The following is a 26,287-nucleotide window of genomic DNA, read 5'->3' as shown; positions in this document are numbered from 1 at the left end:
TTTGTATGCTATCAAATGACCTTTACATTATGACATTAATAATTCATGACCATAAAATGAAAAATATTATTCCAGCCACTGTTCCTCCCATCGGGCCTACATGTAATGTCACAGTATTATAGGAAGTGCTAGATGTATGCATGAATTAAGAGAATCAATAAACATAATAGTAATTTTACACATTTTGGTTGTCTCACTCTCACAGCCAAGTGTGTTAGCTGTTGTAATGAATTGCCTTTGTCAACCCCGAGGCTTCATAAATCTAAATTTTTTTTGGGGGGGGAGGGGGTGTTAGGATTCACATTTCTTCGTTTGAGAAAATATCTGTTTAGTGTTGCTGCTTATGCTCTATTGTCCCACACCCTGAGAGAGAAAAATTTCCCCACAACAAATCTAATGAGATACAAACTGATTCCCCTGTGGCTAAAAGAAAAGACCCTCAAAACAACAACCCTAAAACCCTCCGCATAATTATTAACACTTCCCCTGTAACAGCTGGTGAGCCTCTACACTCAAGGGCATTTGGGAAGTGTAGTTAATCCAATGATAATCTTGAGCATGGTTTACACATATTATCGCTTTAATTGCTACGTGTGCTATGCAATTATACCGTCACCAATTACATGGCTATAGTTTACTAGCCTGTCTAAGCATTTGGTTCCCCCTAATAGATGCCCTGTATCAACGCATGCAAGTGAAGCAAGCCACCAAGACATACACTAATGGATCTTCCATTGACATAATGAATTAATTATATGTTCTGAAGCAGAGTGGAAGAGGATAATGCTGGGCCATAGTAGAAGAGTAGCATCGGAGAAAAATAGGAGACTCTAACATAAGAAAGTGACCGTGAATTGAAGGTTTGAGGTGATGTAGCCAAAGGAAGGTGTAGAGAGAGTACTGTATTTGTGTGAGTGCTTTCACATGTGTCAGTCCATTAGAATGCAGAGTGCGTCCTCCAGTGTGAGTCACACACACACACACACACACACCCTCCTTTCCCCACACATCCACCCACCTCACACCACCAGCAGCATCTAACTGCAGTCACCGCCTAATATTACACTGCTGACTTCACACCGGCCAACTGAGGATTCAGTTTCTACGGCAACACGCTCCAGACTCCTCCCCCCGCTCGTCCCCCCCACCCTCCCTCCTCCCCCCCCACCCCCCCTTCCTGGCACAAACCACGTGACTTTCAGGAAGGCTTCTCCAACCTCCCCTTTATTATTAACCCCCTCCTGACCGGACCGCAGCCAGAGGCTCTCCACAGCAGGCTGCCTGGCTGGCTTCTCGCCTCTCAGAGGTTTCAAAGGGAACTCAGACGTATCTTTAATCTCCCCAGAAGATCAAAGCAGCGCTTGATCTAAATGTTGGATTTGCATATTTTAAAACACGGTGGAACGAGTCAATATGGTTCTTCAGTTGTCTGGGAGAACTTCTTGTCAACAAGAGAGTGGTCAATAAAGCAGCATTTGTATTAATAATTGATCACATGACTATTTGTGTATTCGTACGTGAAAAGGTTTTGCTTGTAGTGATAAACCCACAACTCTATCACACAACCCCCTGCAGAGTTTTATAATGACCATACAGCAGACAGACACAGCTAGTGACTAGCTGGAGAACATAATGGAACATATAGTGGCTAATGAGCCTGATATTTCCCTCAGGAGTTGGTGGAGACGAAAACAGAGCTAAAAGGAGAGTTAATATTTGACTCAATCAGGTGACTAGAATCACAATTGGGATTGATTGGGATAGCAGTCGTCATATGTGCATGTGTTCACTCACACAGACTTGACTCGGTTACAAGTTGTGAAGGATGTTTTACAAGCATGGACCAGGTTAAGCAGCAGGGAACACACAGGGTGCAGATGTTGGTTTCAGTTGTTTGATAGGCTGCGTACGATCGCGAAGCCTGTTCAACTATCTGGTACTTTTTTTTCGTATCACCTCCCTCGAGGTTCCAAGCAAGGCGATACTTAAATGCAACGACAACACTACAGACTACTGAAGTTTTGAGGCGATAAATCAACTGTGTAGATTTCGAATATTGTCAGTTTTACAAAAATTGAAGACGGATCGAAAATGTGCTTAAATGTTTTTGGAGTTGAGGAATCAGCATGTGCCAGCAGGTGAAGCTAATGGGCCAGCCAGCCAATCAGCTCACAGACCACTTTAGCCCATGCAGCAGAGACTCCAGCAACAATGGCAGAGGAAAACACAGCTGTAAGATTTTTGCACCACTATTCTGTCTTTACATTCTGAGTAATGAGGAAACATTTTAACTTAAATCAACAGCTGGTATGTGTGGGTCGCAGGAACACTACGTTGTGGAGGTACAGAGTATCAGGGCTACACACAGAGGTATGGACTCACAGGGTACGACTAAACAAACACAAAGTCATTTAACATATCTCGTAGGACATCATTCACTAGGGACTGAAACACGGCTGGAGCATTGGTTAGTCCAAACACCAAGTACTCATAGTGACCACTAGGAGTGTTAAAAGCTGTTTTCCATTCGTCCCCCTCCCTGATCCTAACTAGATGGTAAGCATTTCTCAGATCTAATTTAGTGAAGATCTTGTCCTCCTGCAACAATTCAAATGCAGAGGAGATCAAAGGGAGGGGGTACCTGTTCTGCACCAGGCATTACTGTTGGCATAGGATGAGAGGGACAATAAATAGTGGTTTTGTCACCAGTGCCCTCTCCTTTACTGGCCCAGTCTCCGGACTCACCGGAGAAGTATTCGGGGTGAGACAGCTGAGGAGTGACCATCGGAACCATGGGCTGAAGGACAGGTATGTGGGCAGCTGTACCAGTGGAAGGAGGGACAGAGTCCACGGCAGGTGGTGTGGTTGAAGAAGCTGCCCCTAACTGCAGAGCTTGAATCTGGGAGGTCAGCTGGGCAATCTGATCACAGACAATAGCCTGGATGCTCGCTTGCTGTTCCACCAAACTACACACCTCCTGGTGGACTGCGGAAAGAATATCCTCTTGAAGGTGGAGACACTGTGCCTGACTATGCAGGGATTTCTTCTGGGGATCCAAGTCAGCGGAGTCCATTGTGTGGCCAGTTTGTACTATCAGGGCTTCACACAAAGGTATGGACTCACAGGGCACGCACTGTGAAAATCGCTAGAACACTGACACAAGACGAACTGGCACAGGGACAGATGGGACAAGGGTATATATACACTAGGGCAGGGGAGACAGAGGTGGAGCACTTTAGGGCGGGGACTGGTTATCACACAGGGCAGGAGGGAAGACAAAGACCTGAAAGGACACAAGATGATGAATACCAACAAAAATAGGAAGTGGTTGTAGACAAAAATAGAACACATAGCCTGACTGCTGGAGTTGGATGTGACACAGAGGACGACAGGCCAAAACCGAATCGAGTCGAGTTGAGTCAAGCTGGTACCAGTGGTGGAAAAAGGGCTTAATTGGAACAACATTTTTTTGAAATTGGTCCAGTATTGAACAAGCGCGCTGCAGATGGCAGCAGTGAAACAGGCCAAATCTCTCGGGGGGGCAATTGATGCGATGATGGCTAAGGTGACCAGTTCAATGGTCTACTGTATAGTATTTGTGAACATCTACATCCCGAAGTTCATTGTCAATGTCTACAATGAATGAACATTCCACAGTGAAGATCAACAGATTGATGTAAAGGCAACTGCTTTAGCAATAATTAAGAAAAAGAAAGACTCTCACAATCATCTGTTTTAGCTGTGACAATCCTGTTTTTTTAGGTACAACAAATCCAGAATAAAGCGCAGTGGCACTGGGGCTGATAATGTGCAATGAATAAAATGATTTACAGTTAATCTTGCATTGCAGCTAAAGGACCTGTCTCAAGTAATAGGCTACAGTAATGAAATAATTAAGCAATAGCTCACGATAGGCCGTGGTATACGCTTATTATATCACAGTTAAGGGGTGTTGTTCGCCTAACTGTGATATAATAAGCTTATATCACAGCCTGAAGTGAGCTATTGCTTTTATAAAATGGTTACCAAGTATGTCAAAAAGAAATTAGGCTAACAGACACACTACAGTTTTTATTTCATCAATTTACGTTTCTTTATGAATATAAAAAGTAGTCCAGTAGGTTGAATTTTCAGCCTGAATGTACGTTTTGTTAAAACTGAAGCTGATCACATGAGAGCAACAAGCTGACAGACTGCTGAGTCGTTTTCAGGTCACATTGGCAGAAGCGTAGTTCTGCTGTGGGCGCATGATGTAAAAATATAAGTGCAAGCCCCACCGGAAGCCATAGAGATTGCATTGCCTTGCCCACAATTCAAAAAAAAAATGCAATTACACGAAAGTCTATTAGAGCGATCTGGGCCCTTTTTAACCAGACTGAAATCTCTGTGAAACACGACTCCGTGAAAAACGACTTGACGCTGATTGGACAACGATATTCAGATAAACAGTCACAGCTAACTAACAGTGTGGTAGAAAGTGTGAGAAAAATCCCCTGCCTTTCCCGCTTTGGTGGTGTGTCACCCGATCGCCCTAATGAACAAACCACCCCTGGAAAAAGAGCTGCAACATAATCCTTGGGGGCAATTGCACCCCGCCAAAATTCTAAAAACACTGTGGAAAGATTTCCTACAGAGATCTTTTTTTTAAAGTAAGATCCTTTTTGTTTAACCAGTATCGCTCTCGTCAAGGGCACCAGACTCCTTTGACAAATATACAAATTTTCCTATCTGTGGTCTACCGCTGCACCAAAGTCACACAATAACACAAACTAACCAACCGAGGCAGAAGTAGACCAGCAACTCACATGTTCTGCAGCCTTGTTTTGCGAGCACACTCGCTCAACACTGGATCAATTAAAAAAATATTCCAATTAGTCACATAGACACAAAGACATGGGAAAATTAAGGTCTAGGTTGTAAAATACTGAAGCTACCCTTTAAAGGCTAAAAATATGCCAGAGCTGTGTTTATAGCTTGTTTCCACTGCCCCCAACTGGCCAGAAAATCAGTTAATGTAGGTTTATGCAAATTTGGAGATGCACATTTTATTCAACATGTTTTTGATCAGTTATCTATCATGATATCTTCTTTCCATGGGGAGTATGTGGTGCTGTAATGCAGGCAAGGTGGATGATGAAAGGCATCAAATGCTCACCCTTTACAGAGTTTTTAAATGGAAAGAGGAACCTTGGCATCTATCAGTGATCTCACCTGAAAATTGCCTCATTGGCTCAACTGTTTCCTCAGCATCCTGTTGGGAGATATGTATATGTATGTGTGTGCATGTGCGTGAACACGCATGCGTGAATGGATGAACTTTATGAATGAAAATTCTTCTTCCTCAGCTGCAGACAGGAGGTGAGATCATCTTGTTGAAATGGAGAATCCCCCACCCACCAGCCCCCTTACCCATCCACCAATAATGGTTGGCGCCCATCTTAATGAATCCCATCAGTGGACCATATTGATGAAACACACAGTAGTGGCAACCTGATTGATGTCAGTACTGTCTAATATCAGTTTTCCTCGACAGACAGGAACGGATCACTCCATTGTGCATATTGACACAGACATACATAAGCACACACAAATATATCTTATACACACTTACCTGTCTTCTTTCATTGGACACCTCAAAGACTTTCTCTGCAATTCTACTGTTGGTTTTCAGTCAATATGATGTTGAAGCAGAGTGCCAATTATCTTTGCTTCTTTTGTTCACGTTCCCTTTAGGAACAGAGTTGAGTGGATTTGATGATTGGCCACCTATTCAGCAGTGTGTGAGTGAAAGTGACAATGACTAACACAAGGGGCTCTCCATGAGGATCCATAAATAGGCTCTCCAAAGAGCCAGAAGCTGCCCTCCCCCTCATTCCCTACACCCAACCCTACACACACACACACACACACACACACACACACACACACACACACCTCTACTCTACATCTTTCCCCCTTAACTGGACTGGGACAATCTGTGACCACTTGGCACCCAGCCTTTCACAACATATTGTACACTCATAGTCAGTGGCAAATATGCTCCTAATGCACACACATGCCATTCCTCCCGACATCCTTCACTGCAGGCCTCTGTTAATTCCCTCCTACAGATTATATTGCCAAACAATGCAGCATTTTACATCAGCGTGTGGTGGATGTAACTAGAGCACAGAGTTGTACAGCCATTCCTTTCGTAGTCAGATTAAGGCTTTGCAGTTGTAAGCATGTAAGCAGTTAGTATGGAACATGACAGGTAAACGCATGTAGCTCATTTGGAATCCACTGTTCAATCTTTAAAAATCAGCGGGAGTCCTACTGCATTTTTTTTAAAGGTGTCGCTTTGTAGATTTGAAGTTTTTATCTTATTAGGAGTGGTACCCTGCGGTGTTCATTCTGTGTTTGTTTCTGCTAGAGTAACAATAACAGAGGCAGAAGCTGTGCTGGTGGACATCAGAGGCAGCAGCACAGACCCTCAGAGGACTGAACATCTCTGACAAGGAGCCATCATGCAACAACAAGCGCCAATAAATAAATCATGAAGAAAGTTTTAAGAAAAAGATAGAAATAGAATAGAGGATGTACTGCTCCATTCAGACCGCCTTAAGACAGAGTAGGGAGTGGAATTATAGATATGGATGGCATAAAATAGCAAGAAAGATTAAAGCCACTGATTTTTGCCCACTCTCTCTATTTCATGTGATATTAAAACCAACATTAAACATTTATAAACCACATTTTAGCTAGTGTTCCTTGAATATTCATTTGGGAACTTGAAGATAATGGTCCATTAGATTGTAAAATTAAAACATAAGCATCAAGTCAAAAATCATTTTAGAAATGGAACAATACCCTGATAGTGTCCCTAATGGTTGTAAGAAAATGTTACAGTTAAACATTGAATGACTTGCATAAACAAGTCCATTATTATTTTGCTGTTGCTCTGATTTCTTCTCACTGAGTCTAAACATTTTAAGTTACAGAAAAAAAATCTTATTATGGTGGCTTCTGTATAACTCCAATTCTTATTTTCATTTGGCAAGGCTTCATGTAGAAGCAGAAGGCGTAGAATGACTCAAAAGACGAATAAATGAAACTGGAAGCAATTACTTTTTCCCAACTGTAATTTCACTGGAGGTATCCAACTCAGCCAGTGCAATGATCTCTTTTCATCAGGATTTCATAAAGCTCTGCAGAGAGAAGAAGAGAGGGCTGAATTGAATACTTGTGTAGTCGTGCAGGTTTGTCTTTCTCAAGTGGTCGTTCTGTGCACTACTAAGGGTTTCCCTTCTGTCCACGAGCGGCACGATGAGGTCATCATTAGGGTTTAAGCCCAACATGAGCTTAGTCTGAGGGATAAGGGCTGGATTTAAATTTAGCACTCAAAAAGGGTCATGCAGCTACAACCATTTAGACTGTCAGTAAATACACAGCTCAGACATGGGATCCCCAGCTGTTCCACAAACTCACATCTTCCCTCTGTGTCAGCCAAATAGCTTGACTCTCTGGAAGAATCTCCATTGCTGTGATTTCATGATCTCCCATGATCTCCCTGCAGAGTTACACTTACATCCGTTCATTATGCAGGATAGCCCTGACTTGAATGTGCGAGCCGTTCACTGACTTTGTCTTGAAAGTCTTAAGAGAAGGCAAAAATGGTTAATTTAATTAGTATTTAGTCTGATTTCTTCAGTATTGTACAGCTTTTGTGAGTGACTTATGATTTTTTTTGTGGACATAAGGGTGTGAAAATATGATTGTGATTTCTTTATTTTGGGACTATTTGTAGGTTAGTTTAGTTTTGAATATGCATACACATTCTAAATCAGGTTTATAGGACTTTCTGGTGTCTTGTAAGCCCATAGTTGTATGCATAACACAATAATAAAAACTTAATTCATCCATGTATGATGGCAAGAATGCCAGGCCTTGGAAATAACCCCTTGAATAAAATCTGCATTTAAACAGGAACCATTGAAGATAATGATCTGGTGGCATTGCATGTTTAAACACAAAATGAGATTTGTGTTGAAAGATGACAGTTGTCTAAATTAGTGTGGAGTTTTTTTGTTTTTGTTTTTTTTTACTTCATTCAGGTTAATTGAAGTCCTGAGGGAAACAAATCACGCCTGGGGAAAGTCCCATTTAGGTCCTGTGCTGTCCCACTCTCCCTATCTGAGAGAAATGGGTCAGTAGAGATTGGAGATGATAATAATAAAAAACGACCTGCCGTCCTTCCTTCATGTCCCCTCCGTGGCAGACGGAGGATAGTGCACGCAGATTATGCACCAATTACACTCAATACAGAGGGCATTAATAGGGTTTGAAGGGATTTACATGGTGCTGTCCAGTCAAATGCTGCATGCTTTGGGGATGACATCATTTGGATCACCTCACATACCGGCTGACCCCCCCCCCCCCCCCGTGCCTATAAGTGTAGCTTCACTCACACATATAAACCCGTTTACCTGCGGTTGTCCCGTGTCTCACCGGACTGAGCTCGTCACAGCCCACTTCTTCTCTGATAGGACACCAACATTGCCGCTCCCTCCCACCCTTCTCCCCTCTCTCCTCTCCTCAGTAGTGTTTACTATAGGTGAGATAGACGTATAAATTCCTGAGTGTACGCAGATCGCGCCCTCAGAGGAGAACGGAAAATCAGGAGGAGGTGTAGGAGCAGGAAAACAAGCGAACCGAGGGAGCTTATAGCTTGCTGTGTTTACTGTTCACTCGGATAAACGCAGGAGAAAACGCAGCCTCCGAGTCATCACGGGCGGAGAAACCTCACTGGATGCAGAGAGAAGAGGAGGAGGAGGAGGAGGAAGATGCATGGATGCTGATTATACCAACAACCCCAGAAAGGGAGAATTATTAGGTGGTTGTTTTTAGAATCGACCCTAAATTAAAAAGTGGAATAAGCTTTCGCAGTCCCCAGCGATGGACCACAGCTGTCGGCACTGAGGTAGGAAACGTTTGTTTGACATTAGCAGCATTCAGTCGGCGTCATAAGTAGCAATGAGAAGGCAGCTGGGCTATTACAGATCTTATTCCTAAACAACGCACCCGGTCCTTTATTATTCAAACATAAACTGTAACTTTAGTGTTGTCAGTGAATGCTTCACGAATGCACCGGGGATCTTTACCGCAGGAGATGCGAGGAGAAGCGATGATGCGCACAAGAAACCCCTCTGATGCCATCCACAATTAATGCACTGGCCTGCAACAGACCGTAGCCTGCTTCTCGAGGTCCCGCAGCTGATACCTCGTAATAAATAAAGAGAGAGCAGGACTTTATAGCAGACAGGATCAGTCGGATGTGAATGATGTGTGATTATTCCAGATTTCAGACACCAGATGTGTCTCGGTGCTTGGGTTTCTCTCGGCGCAGAAAATTATAATGAGGATGTTTTTTCCCCATTTTTGAGCTTCATGGTTGTGGTGTGGTTTAATGAATCCTGCGGGCTGTGTCTGTCTTGTTTTGAACTAGCCCATCTATATGATTTCTCTCTTCCTCTTTTATGAATTAGGCCTATAGATGGTTCTACAGCTAGGTGGGGATCAGGCTACATCAGATGCCATGTACATTACTTTTTGTGAGAATAGGCCTAATTGTCACGGTAGGGTGGTCGATAATAGTCCAAAATGGCATGTAAATACATATAGGCATAGTGATTCTAAAATTGACCTTCAAACTGATCAAGATATGGACAGCAAATAGATATATTTGGTGGATAGCCTATACCTGAAGTGCCCCTCACAATCACTGGATGATAACCTGAAGAGAAAACACATGTTTATTTTGTCTCACATACCATACAACAACAGGATGATGCTAGCACCATTAAGCATTTTTGATTTGTATCATTATTTCACAGTAAAACCCGTCACCTCTTAGACTTGCTTGTCAGAGATAGCAGATGAGGTGTGAATCACTTCAAAAGGCACTGATAAGAAATAATGCATTTTCATTTCATCCGCTGAGCATGTATGTGCAGGCGTCCTTGGAGAAATGACAAGCTTTGAAGAGGTTTGCAGAATTCCCTCATTATTATACAGCCATGATTTGATCTGATCCATTTGAATATATCAGTGATGTTCCTGGAGTAGTAAATAAATGGCAATTGCACCATTCTACCTGCAGAACATTGGCTTTGTTAATAATTTGTTCATATTCTGTAAGATATAAGGCAATTACTTAATTGAGGTACGGTGATGCTGTGGCACCTATATATGGTGGTGGTGGGGGGTACTGCTGAACTGAGGCTTTCTCAGATTTATGGTCCAGACAGGCTGTTCTTCTGTCCTTTATCCAAACATCCTGAATCATGTTTCACATTCTAGTATTGATTAGAAATCTTCAGAGATCAGACACCATGACTTATAAATTTATGTCACTGCCCTGATCTCCAGGCACATGTAGATTGACAACCACTGTACTCTCATCTTCACCTAGGTTTCATTTTAAAAATGAACCCGGTGGTGCAGCAAGAAATAATTTGTTACTTCGGAGTTGTGAGAAATACTAAAAATGCAAAATTTTTCATGGTACGTGCAATCTTTGTTTCGCGATATTTCTCTATCTATGCTGATGATCAACAGTTTACTAAAACTGCATGTTTTTCACTCAATCTGTTCTTGTGTACTCTCTGAATGTTAACCTTAACCATGCCCCCACACAGTCCTTAAAGTCTCTCTTTATAGAAAGCTGCAAAGCAGTTTCTGGGTGATATAACACAACAAAAAATAACTGGAATGAGAGGAACATAGAAACTATGAATGTGAATGTCTTTGATATATATCACAGCTCAAGGGAGATGTGCCTTCTTGCCTGCCTGCATTTGCAGTTAATTCCGGGCTGGATGGTTCTGACCTGCATTTTAGGGTACAGAACAGTCACTGCACTGAGTTCCTCTGCCTGTTACGATAACTATAGCCTAACCTCAGTAACTAAGGTTCTACTTATATGAGGCCTAAATAATGATCTTCCAGAGGTCAGACTCTCCCACAGACTCAGTATTCAGCTAAATCTGCCTGCTTTTATGGCTCCCAGATGGTAAGATAATGATTTTAACTCTGATTTGATTTATAACAATTTCCATCCTCTTTTTCTCTCTTCCTCTCTCTCTGTGTGTTTGCTCTTGTCAAGGCTTCCAGTTCTCTTGTTGTTCTGATGACCACAGGCCCTTATGGCGCTTATTCATGAACCTCGTGCCCCCTCTCCTTCTCTCTCTGGCTTCAACACACCCCTCTCTGATCCTCCATCCTTTCGCCGCCTTGATGCTGAAACACCCTGCACCCCAGAAATGGACCTGACCCCGACCCAATGCGTCCTTCGGAACGTCCTCTCAATAGACACCGGAGGTGCTGTCGAACCTGGGGGTGGAGGAGGGCAGAGTGCCGGGCACAGCCAGACACCGGGCGAGGAACAACAGGAGCACTTTGCCAACAGTGTCCTGAAGCTCCACGAGCATGATGGAAGTCCCGGAAGGACGGAGGGAGAGGGCCAGGAGCTGGACAGCAGTGTGGTCAGGAGCCAGGTGGATGACGCCAGGCTACAGTGCCAGTCTACAGGAGGAGGAGGGTTTCTGGAGGGGTTATTTGGATGTCTGCGGCCTGTCTGGACTATGATTGGCAAAGCTTACTCCACGGAGCACAAACACAACCTGGACGGTGAGTCTAGCAGTCAAATCCATTTCAACGTAAACACATCAACACACACTGGCATCAAGGGTTGCTTTTGGTTTTCCAATAAAAGCAACGACTAGCTCCCATTTAATTCCAGTCTGAAGCTTTGATATGCTAATTAAATGATCTTATCCCCCAGTTTAATTACATTAAACAGTTGGTAGAAAAATGACTCGCACAAAGGCCATGTTGTAAACAAACACTTTCCTTGACGTGAAAGAGCTGCAGCCAGAGAGAGACTCTATCAAAGCCGCAAAGGGCTTATTTTCCCCTGATATTTCCCCCCCGATGCTTTCGCCTGCTTGTGCCCACCCCACCATCCTCCCACTACCACCCCCCCAATGAAACTAGCTCCCTGTGACGCTGTGTTGTTTATGTCTGCAACCACTACAATAGCACAGAGCTCCCCTGGGACTCCTGAGCCAAATCTGCTTCATGAATTATGCATAACTACACTCTGACCCTGCGCCTCTCATCTCTATTAACGCAAACCTGACACACGCACACACGTGAGCATGCGCCCAAAGACAACTGCAGGCACACATAAACACATCCACAAATAGAAACACTTAATATCTAGTACTGACATGAACACATAAAGTCAGATAAGATGCCAAAAAAAACTTAAAAACTAAAATAAACACTGCATCATACACCTGGCTTGAAGTTGGCAGATTTATATGTCTCCTTGTCTTTATAGCCTTCTGATATTTTATCAAGCGTTTGACTTCCACGTCTCCCCTCCGCTCCCCTCCTCCTTCCACCTCTCATTGTCTTCTTTCCCCTCCTTTTCATCCTGTGCTGTTATCACTCCCAGCCCATCTGCACCTCGCTGCTCCCCTCCTCTGTGCAGCATCACAGGGAGTCACACACACACACCGACGGGAGCAAAAACGGATATTATAAAAGTGAAATAAATAGGGGTATTGCAACTGAATGCCTCCCTGCCATATCACAATGCTCTATTCTTAAGCTTTGACTGAAAGGCACAATGTAGCACAATAGAAAGGAGGAAGATTGTCTGCCCTTTTCTGATTGTGAAGGACTGTGGGGTGCCTAGTGATGTTCTAAATTTCTTCAATTTTTCAGATCAAACAAAGCAGACCCAGGGGGGGGAATGTGGTGTATCAGATGAGGTCGTATGTCTTGACTGTGGGACATTTGTGGGGCTCATCAGAGGCCGAGCCCTCATCACCGGGGAGCATTAATCATTCATACCATACTTATTAATATGATAAATGTGTCCGAATCTTCATTTCTCAGGCTAAGAACAGCAGCAGAGCAGGCTGTATATTTTCTATGTATTAACAGTCTGTCTTTGGCCACATGGACCCCTGCCGACCTGTGGGGAATCCCCCTCTCTTCTTTTCTCTTTACACACACACACACACACACAGAGCTAACAACCCCACTACCGTCACTACCCCTCCACCTCCCTACTCACCATACATCCACCATTAGGCTTTTAAATCCCCTCCCTCTTCCAGCCCTCTCCTGAGTGTCGGACCCCTGTTTTGCGTCAGCCCCACAATGGCACTAAGCAGGATTTAGGAGGCTGAGGGAGAATTACCCACAGGAGATTAGAGCTCCCTGTCTGTCTGCCTGCACACTCTGAGTCTTAGGTTAAAGTGAGGTTCAACTACAGAACAAGATATCAGCTGGGGTCTAGGTTGGCTGTAAGAGCCAGGGCATACTGTTACCTAACCTAGTTAGCACAAAGACTGGAAACAGCAATTTTTTTGGTGAAAAATAATCGGTACAGGTTAAAATCGCAATGATCACTCTGCTCATGTTACTAAACATAAGCTCACCAACTACCTTGCCTCCATCTTCTCCCCCAATCTCAGAGGCATGGGAGGTCCCATTCGAGGAGATATCTGATCTGCAGTGGGTGGGCAGCGGAGCCCAGGGCGCCGTCTTTCTGGGCAAATTGCACGGACAGGAAGTGGCCGTAAAGAAAGTGCGGAACATCAAAGAGACAGACATCAAGCACCTGCGCAAGCTCAAACACCCCAACATCATCACTTTCAAGTTAGTAGAAATTATCAGTGTATTAAGAAGTGCAGAGCATTACACTAAAATTTAATGTTTATATAATATGATTGATTTTCTTCAGTAAGTGAAAGCTTTATAGTTATATATGTCAGGTTTTTTCTGTCTTAACATACCGTACATACTTCTCTACACTCTCAGGGGTATTTGTACCCAGGCTCCATGTTACTGCATCATCATGGAGTACTGTGCCCAAGGACAGCTGTATGAGGTGCTGAGAGCAGGCAGGCAGATCCATCCATCCCTGCTCATGGACTGGGCAATGGGCATCGCTGGGGGCATGAACTATCTTCACCTCCACAAGATCATCCACAGAGACCTCAAGTCACCAAAGTGAGTTTTTGTAGCCCTAGTTAAAATGAACTGTGTGAGTGTACGTGTAAATGAGCAGACAGGTCACTAAATAGTTTTAACTAAAGCTTAAGATCAGCTTTGATAGGAGAGTCAGGAAGCTGTTCAAAGTAGGGGGATAGACCTAGACACATTAAAAAGACAAATCTTACACTGCTTGAATTTGTGATTTCAAAAAAGGTGTTGTACAGTTTCATGCTTCATGGAATGATACAGTTACAATACAAATGTATTTTGACATCTGACACTCAAAGTCCACTGTGAAAGTAAACCCTATGTTGGATGAATGTAAGGTCATTTGTTAGAATTTCAGTAATATTGAAAGCACCTGCGGTTTAAGAGGGTGACGTTGAAGAAACTAGCAAGAGAAATCTAGATTTTGAAAGTATCCAGCCATCACAGTAAGTGCACGGGCAGAGTGCACACAGAGGAGGCAAGTTGGCCAGCCAGTCTTTTTATTTGGACTGAATTAAATGATTGGCTGAGCATATTACAGTCCTGCTACAGCCATAGATACTGTAAAATTTGTGTCAAGGCAATCGATTTATCAATTGCTGTCAGAAAGTAAATTTTCAACAAATCTAACAAAAAATGCTACTGAAATAAATTGCCTGCCCCACCTTTAAGGGGTTTTGACCCCTCAAAACAAAACAATGTCTACTTGCAGCCCCACGTCACAGGTTGCATTTGTCTACCAGTTGTGAGCAGTTCATTTGAATACTTTTTAGAGGCCTGAGGAGATTACATTATCCAGTAATTTACAGGGAAAACGGAAAAGATTATAGGTAAAAATAAACATAATTTTGTGTTGTAGAAATAGGTTTTAACTCCTTTCCTATCCTTTTAATCATCTTGCAAACCGTCAGATTTATCTTGTGACCTGCAGTGGGGTTTCCGACCCATAGCTGGGAACCACTGCTTTACAAGGATGCATTGATTGGCCAAATTTAGATGCTATGATTAGTGTGCAAATGTCTAACTCTGAAAGGCCCTGGCTGCCACACCTTTTGATGTTTGTATGCAGATGGATTGTAATATATAAATATTAACTTGGCATTCAACGTTTCATTCCAGTATGCTGATCACCTATGATGACTCAGTGAAGATTTCTGATTTCGGCACGTCCAAAGAGCTCAGCGACAAGAGCACCAAAATGTCCTTTGCCGGTACGGTGGCATGGATGGCTCCAGAGGTCATACGCAACGAACCCGTCTCAGAGAAGGTGGATATTTGGTAGGTGACAGAACCCTTTTACATAGTCCTTTTGCATTGGTGACCCTTTGCAATTTTCCCTTATGGTTTGTCTTATCTGTCATTGAATCAACATAGAATCTCATTAGTTACAGCGCACTACAGTATAGAGCGTAGGATCCTATTTCCAGAAAATCTATTCAGTATTATGTACAATATCTCATTACATGAAATTCTATAGGGCCTCTGCTATATCTGATGGGTTGCCCTGTGTTAAACCCTGATCTCCCCCAGTACATTCTCCCCCTCTCTCTTCCATCCTTCATCCCTCCATCACTCTTCCTCTCCGTCCTGAAAGGAACGCTGGCTAATTTAATAATTGATTTGCCAGATGCTGCAGTGCTCAGGAGAGGCTGGAATAACCTTCCAGAGTCTGTGGATGGTTTGGCTCAGAGCCAGCAGTGCATTAGCAGAGAAGTGAAAGTAGGATTAAAAAGCTTACAATACACACCCAGCAAAGCATGGGTGTGTATTGTGCAGTTTTGTTTAAATTCATGTAAATTAGATAATAGTCCATAAAAAGAGTGAGTCAGAAAAAGTGAGGCTGTGGAGAAGTATTATCTTGTATAGATTCAGTTTTGTTTTGTGCTGCTGACAGCAAGTACAACTCATGTTCCTTTCTGGTTTTTATGTAAGGACTATACTAAAATAGCCAGAGGTAAATTCAACTCAATCCAACTATATTTATTCTTGTGAGGACAATTGTATACATCAGCTCGCTACACAGATCAACAAATAAACACACAATAAATACCTATATATTGACGTGCGATCTGTATAAATCCTGCGATAATTTGCTTCACTAGGTTATATAGTTAATGAGTCTGTGGATAAAATGATCCAACAAAAACATCTTCATGACAAGAGTGGGGAAACAAATATGGAGATTTTCAGTTTTAATTTCTCTGTCTTCAAATGAAAATGATAAAAATTTAAGATATGTCACACTGAACTGAAACTGAATGGGTCATTATATTAGTGATAGTGAATAATGTAGTTGTAATCCTTCATTTAATTAAGAGCTAATCTTAACCTGTTGGTAAGAAAATGCATGCATTGCCTTTAAATCAAGTCTCCCTTCTTGTGCGTTCATAACATGAATCAGAAACAAGGAGACAGGTGGACTTTAAAAACACACATGTAAACACAACATCGCGCACTGCCTAAATGCTTCGTGTGATGCTATTGGCACCTTGGAAACTGTAGACATGGTCACCATGGCAAGCCAGAGAATCACCAACAACAGACTTTCCATAGTTACATATCCCATGGGCCTGCTCTCTGGCTCCCCTGCCAAACAGAGGTAGAGCTGGAGCTCATCAATGAAGTACTGAACTGTAGTGAAATAAAGCATCATGTTTTGGCAGAACATTCATTTGTTACCAATTACTGCATTTTGGAGCTGAGATGTATTTATCAGGCCTGACAGAAGCATTCACTGGGTAATATCCTGTATGTTATTTTGGATATTACCAGTGTTAACTGTTTAACATTCATTAACATGATTCCAGTGATAGAAAACTGTTAGCAATGAGTAAACCTTTCATAATACCAAACCTTGATAATACTTAGTTTAAGCTACCAAAGACTGCCCTCAAGGCATTAGCATAAAAGCCTTATCCATCAGATATAAAAGCTGTAGTAACAAAGATTAATTTCCACAAAGCGTGACATTTCAGTCATGTTTCCTTTCACCAGTTCACTTCACATCTTTATCATTGTGTCTGAAAGTAAATATGCCACATCTCTCTGCAGGTCATTTGGCGTTGTGCTGTGGGAGATGCTGACAGGAGAGGTGCCCTATAAGGATGTGGACTCGTCAGCCATTATCTGGGGGGTGGGCAACAACAGTCTACAGCTGCCTGTACCTGACAGCTGTCCAGACAGCTTCAAACTGCTCCTGAGGCAATGCTGGTGAGCAGGCGGGAGGGGAGGAGGGTGCAGAGAAGGATGGAGGCAGGGACAGATGGAGGGAAGAAGAATGATGTGGAAAAAGAAAGTTGAGGCATCAACACTAACAACACACACTACAATATGTTGACGTTACAAGCTTTAAGATTGCTGAGAGAGTTAAGGCAGTGTGGGGAAAGAAAGAGTTTTAAAAAAGAGGGAACGGAGAGGAAAGGTAATTTTTTCCCCACGTCCCCTTGCATTTCTGACAAAACGCTGGTTTAAATTGTTCACAGGAACTGCAAGCCAAGAAACAGGCCTTCCTTCCGACAGATTCTCCTGCACCTTGACATCGCCTCAGCAGATATCCTATCAACTCCACAAGAAACTTACTTTCAGTCTCAGGTAAGCTTAATTTGTCTCTGTCAACAGTCCTAACAGCTACTTTGATACCTAAATGACGGGTACATTCTGACTTAATTAAAGGTATTGATTTTAGATTATTCATCAGTACCAGTTTAGACATTATAGAGAAAGTACATTTATCTTGTTCAGACACTGTATATCTACAATTGAGGGGAAATAGAATCGAGAACCATCATTCCTGAAGTTGTCTCCCTTGTCAAATAAATACATACCAGATGAGGTATGCATGAGCACTGCATGTCACTCCTCCTGTCAACAGCAGCCAGTATCTCTGATAGTCATTTTGCTGTCAACCAACTGCCATTTGTTTCCAGTCTGCTGCAGTAACTACAGGCAGTGGAGAGTGTGCAGCTGCACCGGGGCCCCAGGCCTCTCGGGAGTCCACTAATAATACCCGTCCTCTTACGCCCTCAACATATTATTGTTGGTTCCTTGGTCTTTGTTCCTTGTCACATGCAAGTGCTGATTTGTGGTCGAAGAGAGAACCTTTTCGCAACCTCCATCATATAAAGGCGTGACGGAGAAGGTCTGTGCGATGGAGAAGGAGGGTGTGTGTCTGCCTGTGATAGGGTGGGGGATGGGGGCCCATGAAAAATATGTTAGACCACTGCAAACCCAAGAGATGAAGGACAGGAGACATAGAAGAAGTATAATTGCGTGGAAGATATGTGTTTACTCAGCCGTGCAGAACCACAGATTCATTTATAACTCAAGCGTGTATAATTGTGAGACACACACAAACACACAAAATGAAAAAGATTTAATTTTCTTTTCGCAGCAATCCACTGCCTCCTCCTCCGTTTGTATCTCATGATGCAAAATACAAACCTCTTTCCCTCTTTCCACTTATGCTTCATCCTTTATTTCTCCCTGCCACCCCCCACCCCCAGTTTCTCCCCTCTCTGTCCCATAATGGATTTTTCTTGTGACGTTAGAAAGAAGTATTTGTTGCTGGAGTGTATTGATTGGTTTAATGGCAGGGAGCAGAGAGCACAGAGAAAGGAGGAAGAGGGTACTAGAGACATAGAAAAGTGCACACAGAGTCCATTAGCTTAATAAGAAATACACACACACACTACACACACATGCATGTACGTGCAAACACATATATCTGACTTGCTTTGTCCTTTGATATGACAGGTATCAGATAACAGCGGTCACGCTCCACCATGTACAAGAAAATGCCCGCGCTGCTTTTTTGTTGTTGTTGTGCTCATGTCATATCAGTTCATGTTCAGTTTCCCTCCCTTTGTATTGATTATCATCTGACAGCTTAATGGGTTTTGTTTCAATGATACACATGAACCTCTCTGCAGATTAAGAGCTTTTATACTAGATCAAGGTGCAATGAAGTTTATTCTCAATATTAATTTGTTGTTAGTATTACTAAGATGAAGTCGAGTCATACTTTATTATCACAACGGAAAATATGGGAATGGCAGGCTACTGATTTCTGACTGACTGTGGTGGTCATACTGACTGTACAGGCTGCTTTGGCTATTTTGAGTTGTTTCATATAAACGAAATGATTCATTGTAGTGGTAATAACATAAAGGCTGGAGGTAGTATTAGTGGTGACAATGGGAGTAGAAGCATTGATCAGAGCAGAAGTGGTGGTAGTTGTAACATTCGAAGATACTTTAAAACTATCTGAAGCCTTATTACCAGACACTGTTGCTCGTCAGCATAAAGACATTTTTTTTCTTATCTGTAAAATTGTGAAATATTTGCTTACTGTACTTCATCGATGCCAGCACTGATGGATGTGTTTTTTGTTTTTATGCATAGGTGGAGTGGAGGGATGAGGTGAGGCACCACTTTGAGAAGATCAAGTCTGAGGGGACGTGTCTTCACAGGCTGGATGAGGAGCTGATCAAACGACGCAGAGAAGAACTCAGGTTAGCAAAGAAGTCAACTGCACTATTTTACACATGTATGTACTCAACTGTGTACTGACGACGTATACAGGGTGTACCCCGCCTTTCGCCGATGTCAGCTGGGATTGGCTCCAGCCCCCCGCGACCCTGTATGCAGGATAAGCGGTTGACGATGGATGGATGGATGGATGTACTCCAACTGTATATATCTAGATATTTACATTCTTCCGTATTTCCACGTTGTATATATTGATATTTATTTTCACTCTACATGCTCCGCACACCCATATACATTTTTTTTAATCTCATATTCCTATAGTGTTTTTAATCATTCCTGTGCTGTTACAGTGCACTGTAGAATGACAATAAAGAAATCTTGAATCTTGAAATATTTAAAAAATAAAAAATAGTTCCATAACTAACAAAGATGTAAGGATGAGCTAATTATTGAGAAATCCATACAATTAGAGAAGCAGTAAATAAATGTTAATCTGCGTATTAATGGCTGACCCCATTTTCATCTCTACACAGACATGCGCTGGACATCCGGGAGCACTACGAGAGGAAACTGGAGAGAGCCAACAATCTCTATATGGAGCTCAATGCCATCATGCTGCAGCTGGAGATCAAAGAGAAAGAACTGCTCAAGTATGAAAACTGACATTTATTTACAGTACCTTAAAAAAGTACCCTTAAACATTTTCATGTTTTGTTGATTTACAACATTGAGTCAAAGTGAATATGATGTGGCTTTTTGGAAACTGAGCAACAGAAAAAGACCACTTAATGTCAAAGTTGACGCAGATCTCTACCAAGTGATCTAAGTTACTTAAAAACATAAAATACAAAATGATTGTTCTCATAAATATTCACCCCCTCCAAGGCAGTGTTTAGTAGATGCCCCTTTGGCAGCAACTTATCAGCCTTGAGACTATGTAAATAGGTCTCTATCTGGTTTGCACTACTAGACAGGTTCTGTTAGGTTGCACGGGGATTGTGAGTGAAAGTTCAGAAAAAGTAACAGATGATACAGTAATGTTTATCAAGTAGACTAGGGCAGTATGCTGTAGTCATTTTCTAGTTAGTGCAACATGTATTGCACTGTAACAATAGGAAAATTGTAATCATTCAAATACTTTTTACTAATAGCAGTATCCATCAACATTGATTAAGCTGTGTTTTTGTGAAAGTACAGGCAAAAGGTCACCCGTAATGTAATGCGAATGGCCATTACATCCAGCCATACAGGGCTGTTGTGTGTAACAAAGTGGTCTCTTATGCCATGCTGAGTATTCATTGACATCCATTAAACGAGTATCGGCTTTGTGTTTGAACATCAGGCGGGAGCATTCACTGGACAAGAAATACCCGGGCTGCTTCAAGCACCACAGTTCCAGACAGTCAGCCTCCTCCAACTCGATGGAGAAACTCATGAAGAAACGCAATGTACCTCAGAAACTGCCCTCGTACAGCAAGAGGTGAGCCAGCGAGGCTTTATCTAAATTTACAGCATTGATATGTGGATGGTTGGATCAGGTTTCACTTGAATATTATGTGAACCTCAAGGCTATGGTAAAGGATATTCTCTATATATATAATATTCTATATTTTTTTATTGTAAACAAATCCCACAAACAGACCAAAACCAACAATAAATTGTTCCTACTAACAAGCACTGCATGTGAATACAAAGTCTGATATTGCTTATTCCCTTGTGCATAGTCCCCAAAAAGTACATTATTTACCCCTATTTGAGCAATGTTTGCTAAAAACTACAGTTCCCTAATGTCCCTGAAAGACTTCATTAGGAACTAATGGGTATGGGTTAAGTACAGTCAGTTAAGTACTGAAAGTATTAATACATTAATGGTTTATAGATTTTTAAGGAATTTATGGACAATAACAATATAGAACATCACCAGTCTTATACTTTAATTTATATGGTGGAAAATGTGGGAGACAAACTAGCTGTATGTATGTATGTATGTATGTCAAAGCACTGAAAGATTTTTTCTTTCCTCCTGTTTTTTTATTTATTCTGTACCTGTCCTTTCCAGGCCAGACTTACTAAAGTCAGAGGTCATCCTCCCCAAACTGGACTCTTCCATGACCCAGGTCACAATCCCCAACAAGGGCTCTACCTCCCCTGGCCGCTCACGCCGAGGAAAACCCCGCTACAGGAAGGCTGGTAAAGGCAGCAGCGGGGACTTGGCTCAGCTCAAAGCCACTCTCTCCTCTTCTTTAGCAATGGTCAACGCCACGACATCTGTTCCCAGCAGCAAGCAACATCTAGACCCCAGTGCAGCACTCAGGGGCCTGCAGCATGATCTGCTGCTCAAGAAGATGTACTCCTCGAGCCCGGATCTCATTTCAACCACCTTGGAGGCTGAAGGCCGGAGGAAGGGACAGGTCCGGCCAGGGCTGGACAGAGCGGGCAGCCAGAGCGCCTCAGCCGGGCTGGGGGAGAGCAGAAGGACAGAGGGGCCGGAAGAGGGGCCAGATGTGGGTGTAGGGACTGATGACCTGGCAGAAACACCTCCACGCAGTGACACGCCCAGCGAGGATGCAGCTTCTATTCCGTTCTCCAGCAGCCCTGACTCGCCGTGCGGCAGGGGAGCAGCTGCGGGGAGGGCGTCTGTGCTTGGGAACCCCCGCGTTTCCCACGAGGGTGAGGAGAAGGAGGACGGGACGGTAATCACGCGTTCACCCAGAAGTCAACGCCTCACACCGGCAGCACTGCTTTACAGGGCAGCAGTGACACGCAGTCAGGTGAGACTGGAGCAGCATTGTATAACTGTGGCCCAGCTTCACAAAATCATTTTGACTTCTGCCTTATAAAGGGAACAAATATTAATTAGCAGTGAAAGGCTTTAGGGAATCAAATCATTTTGATTTAAATGGACAAAACATCTTCCTGCCTTTATCAGTGTCCCTGTCTTGACTTAACCCTCTGACTCTGTAGAGGAAACAAAAGAAAAAAGCTGCCATGCTATCATCATTTAATTGTTTTGCTGTAATTGGGGACACTGATGAAGTCCAGATAGTCAAATGCTTTTGGTCTCTAGTCTAATCAAGTATCCTCATTCTCATTTTTATAGATGCCATGCAATGAACAAAGATAACACACAAAAAAACACAGAGCCTGCTGGGAATTTTCAAGTGGTTAATAACAGCCCACTTAATTAGTATTTAATTACTGCCACCTGTGAATAGTTGATTTGTCAGTAGTCATAACTGCAACTTCAACTGGCTGTTTAATGTGTTAGCTGAGGGTATTTTATGTTAGAATATGAGTGATAAATATGTACAAGTAGCAAAAGACATTATTGATTCAGTGATCCAAAAACCTCAGTCTCTTTGGCTTTCTGAAAGTACTACTATGTTCAGCATGTACCCAGGGTGTCACCAGGGTCTGTTCTATTCCTGCACCAGACGGCGCAGGAATAAGCGTAATTAGTGTGCACTGAAACAGGGAAATGCTGGGGTTTCATACATACTGTTGATTTTCTCGGCAGAGACGTGGAGTGTCTTCAGAGGAAGAGGAAGGAGAAGTGGACAGTGAAGTGGAGTTGCCAAGGAGACGGTAAGAGTTCAATATAATTATTGAAGAGCTACCATATTCACGTTTCCATCTGTGCATCCACACAAAACGGTCCATACATCTTCCCAACACAAATCAAAAACATTTTTTTAAAGCCCACACATGTCCGTGGTACATGCATAAAGGTGTTTTCAGTTATTTAGCATGATTAGATCTCAGTGTGTGCAGGGCCTTTAAAACGTAATATGAGAATATTAGCAACAAATAATTGTGAATTATAAGTGTGATCCAATGTGGCTAAAGAGACACAAACCTATGCATGAGCTTTAACTTTTTAGCATGAATACCATCACATTTTTTTTCTTTTTTCACCTTTCATTTCTCCGTACTGTAAAGTACCTATAAATGCAGTAAAAGAAAATGTTTGTCGATTTACTGTACATGTAATCTTTCCTATTGTATTCCCACTCAGGCGTCCAGTGAGCATGACCAAGTGCCAGTCCCTGTCCACCTTCAGCTCAGAGAACTTATCAGTCTCAGACGGTGAGGAGGGAAACACCACTGACCACTCCCACAGTGGCACGCCGGACGTGGTCAGTACCAATACCGACGAGCGTCTGGACGACAAGAGCGACGACCTACTGTCTCAGGGCTCAGAGATTCCCGCTGACCCATCTGACCCAACCCAGCTGGGCTCAGATGGATTGTCTGAGAAGGAAGCTATTCTTCGACAAGTCAAGACCCAGCTCGCTAGTAATGATCATAATTACGAGGTAAGCTTCAGAGAGTGAATGCAAAGACAAAAGATGATATAGAGTGATATATAGAAGCATGCCAGATATAGCTAAGAGATATTCAAAGCATAATCGCTCACAGATACTAAGATGGAGACGATAGATCAGAATCTGCTTTTGTAGTCAGCATTAAAGAGTCTGTTGCTGTTCTGACTCAGATAATTCATGTTTTTCCTCCGAAGCAGGGCCTGTATGATGACTCTGACTGTGACAGTGCAGAGCTGGACCATTCAGGAAGTGCGGAACCCAGCCAACAACCAACCAACTGGTGAAAATCTGACACCTCAACCCACTCAAACACCTGCAGATGCAGCCTGTGAATGCCTCTTTCACTCTAACAGACCTTTAGTCATTCAGGGACATTGCAGAGAGGCAGCAAATGAAGGCCTGTCTCTCCTCACAAGCAGGAACACATAAATCTTTGGTAAGTGTTCTCAAAAATCTGATACCCTGGAAGCCCCCCCCCCTCCTTTTTAGATGAATGCATCACAGTGATGTGAAACTGAATCGGGGCACTAGCCGAGCTGACAGCCCCCTATGTTCCCTCCATAGCAGCTGGCCCAAGATCAGCTCTGCAGAACACCTCAGTGACAGGGGCCTCAGTTAAAGAGGCCATCTACTTGACTGTCTATTAATGTCTCTTGTCATCTTCCATGTCAATTTGTATTTTTGTCTCCGTCATGAAAAAGTGTCATGTTATTTCACATCATCTCATATAATGGTCATAAAATCCTATCAGGGCTTCTATTATATTTAATTGTCATTATCACTGGGACAGCCACTGATGTTGCTGCTTGCACTTAATTTATGAAATGTACTATTTCCACATGATCATTTCCTTGTCATATTGCATTTCTTCTCAAAACATTATGCACTGACTAATTCATTATGTTACAGTGAATCCATTGATATTCGTAAAAAAAACAATGTTTACATTTTTCATTTGTGGTGTTTACATTTATTTATTCATATTTGTGTCATGGATTATGTTTCCATTTTCTACTCCTGCGTTTTAATATCACTGTAAATATGTGATGTTGTAAAATGAACAAATTTTTTAAATGTGAGATTGTATAATTTAAAGGTGCTGATGTTTCTAATTAGGTGGCGCTACTGTATTTGAACCTCAAAGCATATGGTAGTAGAATGTACTGTAGCTGCTGTTCATGTCTGAGCATCAAAACACAGATAAAAGAGGAAGAACACGTGAACAAAGAAAAAGCAATATGTCTGCTCTGGTACAGTATGTCCTGTCATGTCACGGGTTAAAAGAACCACAGCTGAGTTAATTCAGGGCAGACAGGCTTTTTTTATTAGTATTGCAGTGTTTGCTGTATTAAAACGCAATACTGGTTTGAACCCTTTCTGAGCATCTCGGGGTGTATATAGCATCAAAAAAGCATGCAAGTATGGATAGTCTATTGGTCACGGTTTGTGACTCTGATCAAAATTAAATTTTAGATCCAACCATAGAGAAAAAAATGCAAAAAAAGACAGACTGCAGATTTCTGGCAGACACTGAAATACTCCAGTCTAATGACTGAAGACATGTAGGTGACAGGGACAGAAAACACCAACATACTGTAGATCTCAGAGTAACTGAACTAAATATGATGGTGGTTTTCTGCTCTGACTTTGCCAGACATGTGGCGACGTATGTTTGCAGTGCACCAGCACAGGAGAGAGAAGATAAGAGTTTAGATCATTTTGTCAAACTTAATGTGGTTCACATTCTTTTGATTCTAGTGTTGTTTTGGTAAGTACATCACAAAGCAATCACAGGCTTATCTGCAGCAGAAGCACTTCAGAAGAACTTTTTGCCATCCCCCAACATAGCAAATTAATTTAGACAGTGAAGCTTTACAAGCCCACAATGTGATTCATCAGTTTCCAGAAAGGTCACTCTGATATTGTCCTCACCAGCTGAAATTTTGGCCCATAAATGGTCATTTTCACTAATGTGAAAGGGCTCCTTCATAATAGACAGTATGATACATAAAACTCTGGTTGTGATGTACCTTGACAAGTCATATGTGCATGTGGTTCAATCTGACTGTACAACAGCACATTACATCCTGAAAATTTCAGACTGTTGAGGTCCCGCTCAATAAGCTAGAAATGGCAGCTTCTATTTTTTTCTGGTGTTAAGTTTTCAATTTGTAGATCTCTTTAAATGGATTGTGGCCCTAAGACTTAAAGCTAGAAATCCTCTTGCAGGAGAAAATGTTGCCAAAAAGCAAAACCTACTGCCCTCTAGTGTCTCCATTTTGGAGGTACTTTTGTTTCCCGTGATGCTGATTGAAACAACCCTGTCTGAACTGAAACATTTGCTTTTTATACTTCATTATTGTAACTGTACAATAAATATATTTAAGAAACAATTTAAAATAAAATCAATCCCGCAAAATCTCAACATGTGTGTT

General features: G+C 42.3%; 1 protein-coding gene across 2 annotated transcripts; it reads left to right on the top strand.

Annotated features, from left to right (window-relative positions):
• Positions 1–8,574: 8,574 nt before the first annotated feature.
• Positions 8,575–26,233, top strand: LOC119885810 (mitogen-activated protein kinase kinase kinase 12-like). 2 transcript variants are annotated; one of them, XM_038696039.1, is made up of 14 exons: positions 8,575–8,959; positions 11,144–11,667; positions 13,530–13,713; positions 13,876–14,067; positions 15,160–15,318; positions 17,092–17,250; positions 17,523–17,631; positions 19,441–19,550; positions 20,061–20,177; positions 20,870–21,007; positions 21,587–22,298; positions 23,045–23,112; positions 23,543–23,843; positions 24,047–26,233. In XM_038696039.1, the coding sequence occupies exons 2-14, from the start codon at positions 11,184–11,186 to the stop codon at positions 24,134–24,136; spliced, it is 2,823 nt and encodes a 940-aa protein (XP_038551967.1). In that variant the 5' UTR covers positions 8,575–8,959; positions 11,144–11,183; the 3' UTR covers positions 24,137–26,233. The 2 variants fall into 2 exon arrangements, with proteins under 2 accessions (XP_038551967.1, XP_038551968.1); XM_038696040.1 differs by having other exon boundaries at positions 8,576–8,959; positions 24,050–26,233.
• The last annotated feature ends 54 nt before the right edge of the window (positions 26,234–26,287 follow it).

Source organism: Micropterus salmoides, unplaced genomic scaffold (genome assembly GCF_014851395.1).
Source record: "Micropterus salmoides isolate LMB-PRFRI ecotype aquatic unplaced genomic scaffold, ASM1485139v1 Ms_hic_scaffold_4, whole genome shotgun sequence".
Classification (NCBI taxonomy): Eukaryota; Metazoa; Chordata; class Actinopteri; order Centrarchiformes; family Centrarchidae; genus Micropterus; species Micropterus salmoides.
This window is presented reverse-complemented; position numbering and strand designations above follow the sequence as displayed.

Bases quoted from the DNA above. Each gene is read 5' to 3' on its own strand.
- LOC119885810 (XM_038696039.1), top strand. From the start codon at position 11,184: ATGGCGCTTATTCATGAACCTCGTGCCCCCTCTCCTTCTCTCTCTGGC. The intron at 11,668-13,529 runs GTGAGTCTAGCA...CCCCAATCTCAG, and splicing joins GCACAAACACAACCTGGACG to AGGCATGGGAGGTCCCATTC. The intron at 21,008-21,586 runs GTGAGCCAGCGA...TGTCCTTTCCAG, and splicing joins CTGCCCTCGTACAGCAAGAG to GCCAGACTTACTAAAGTCAG.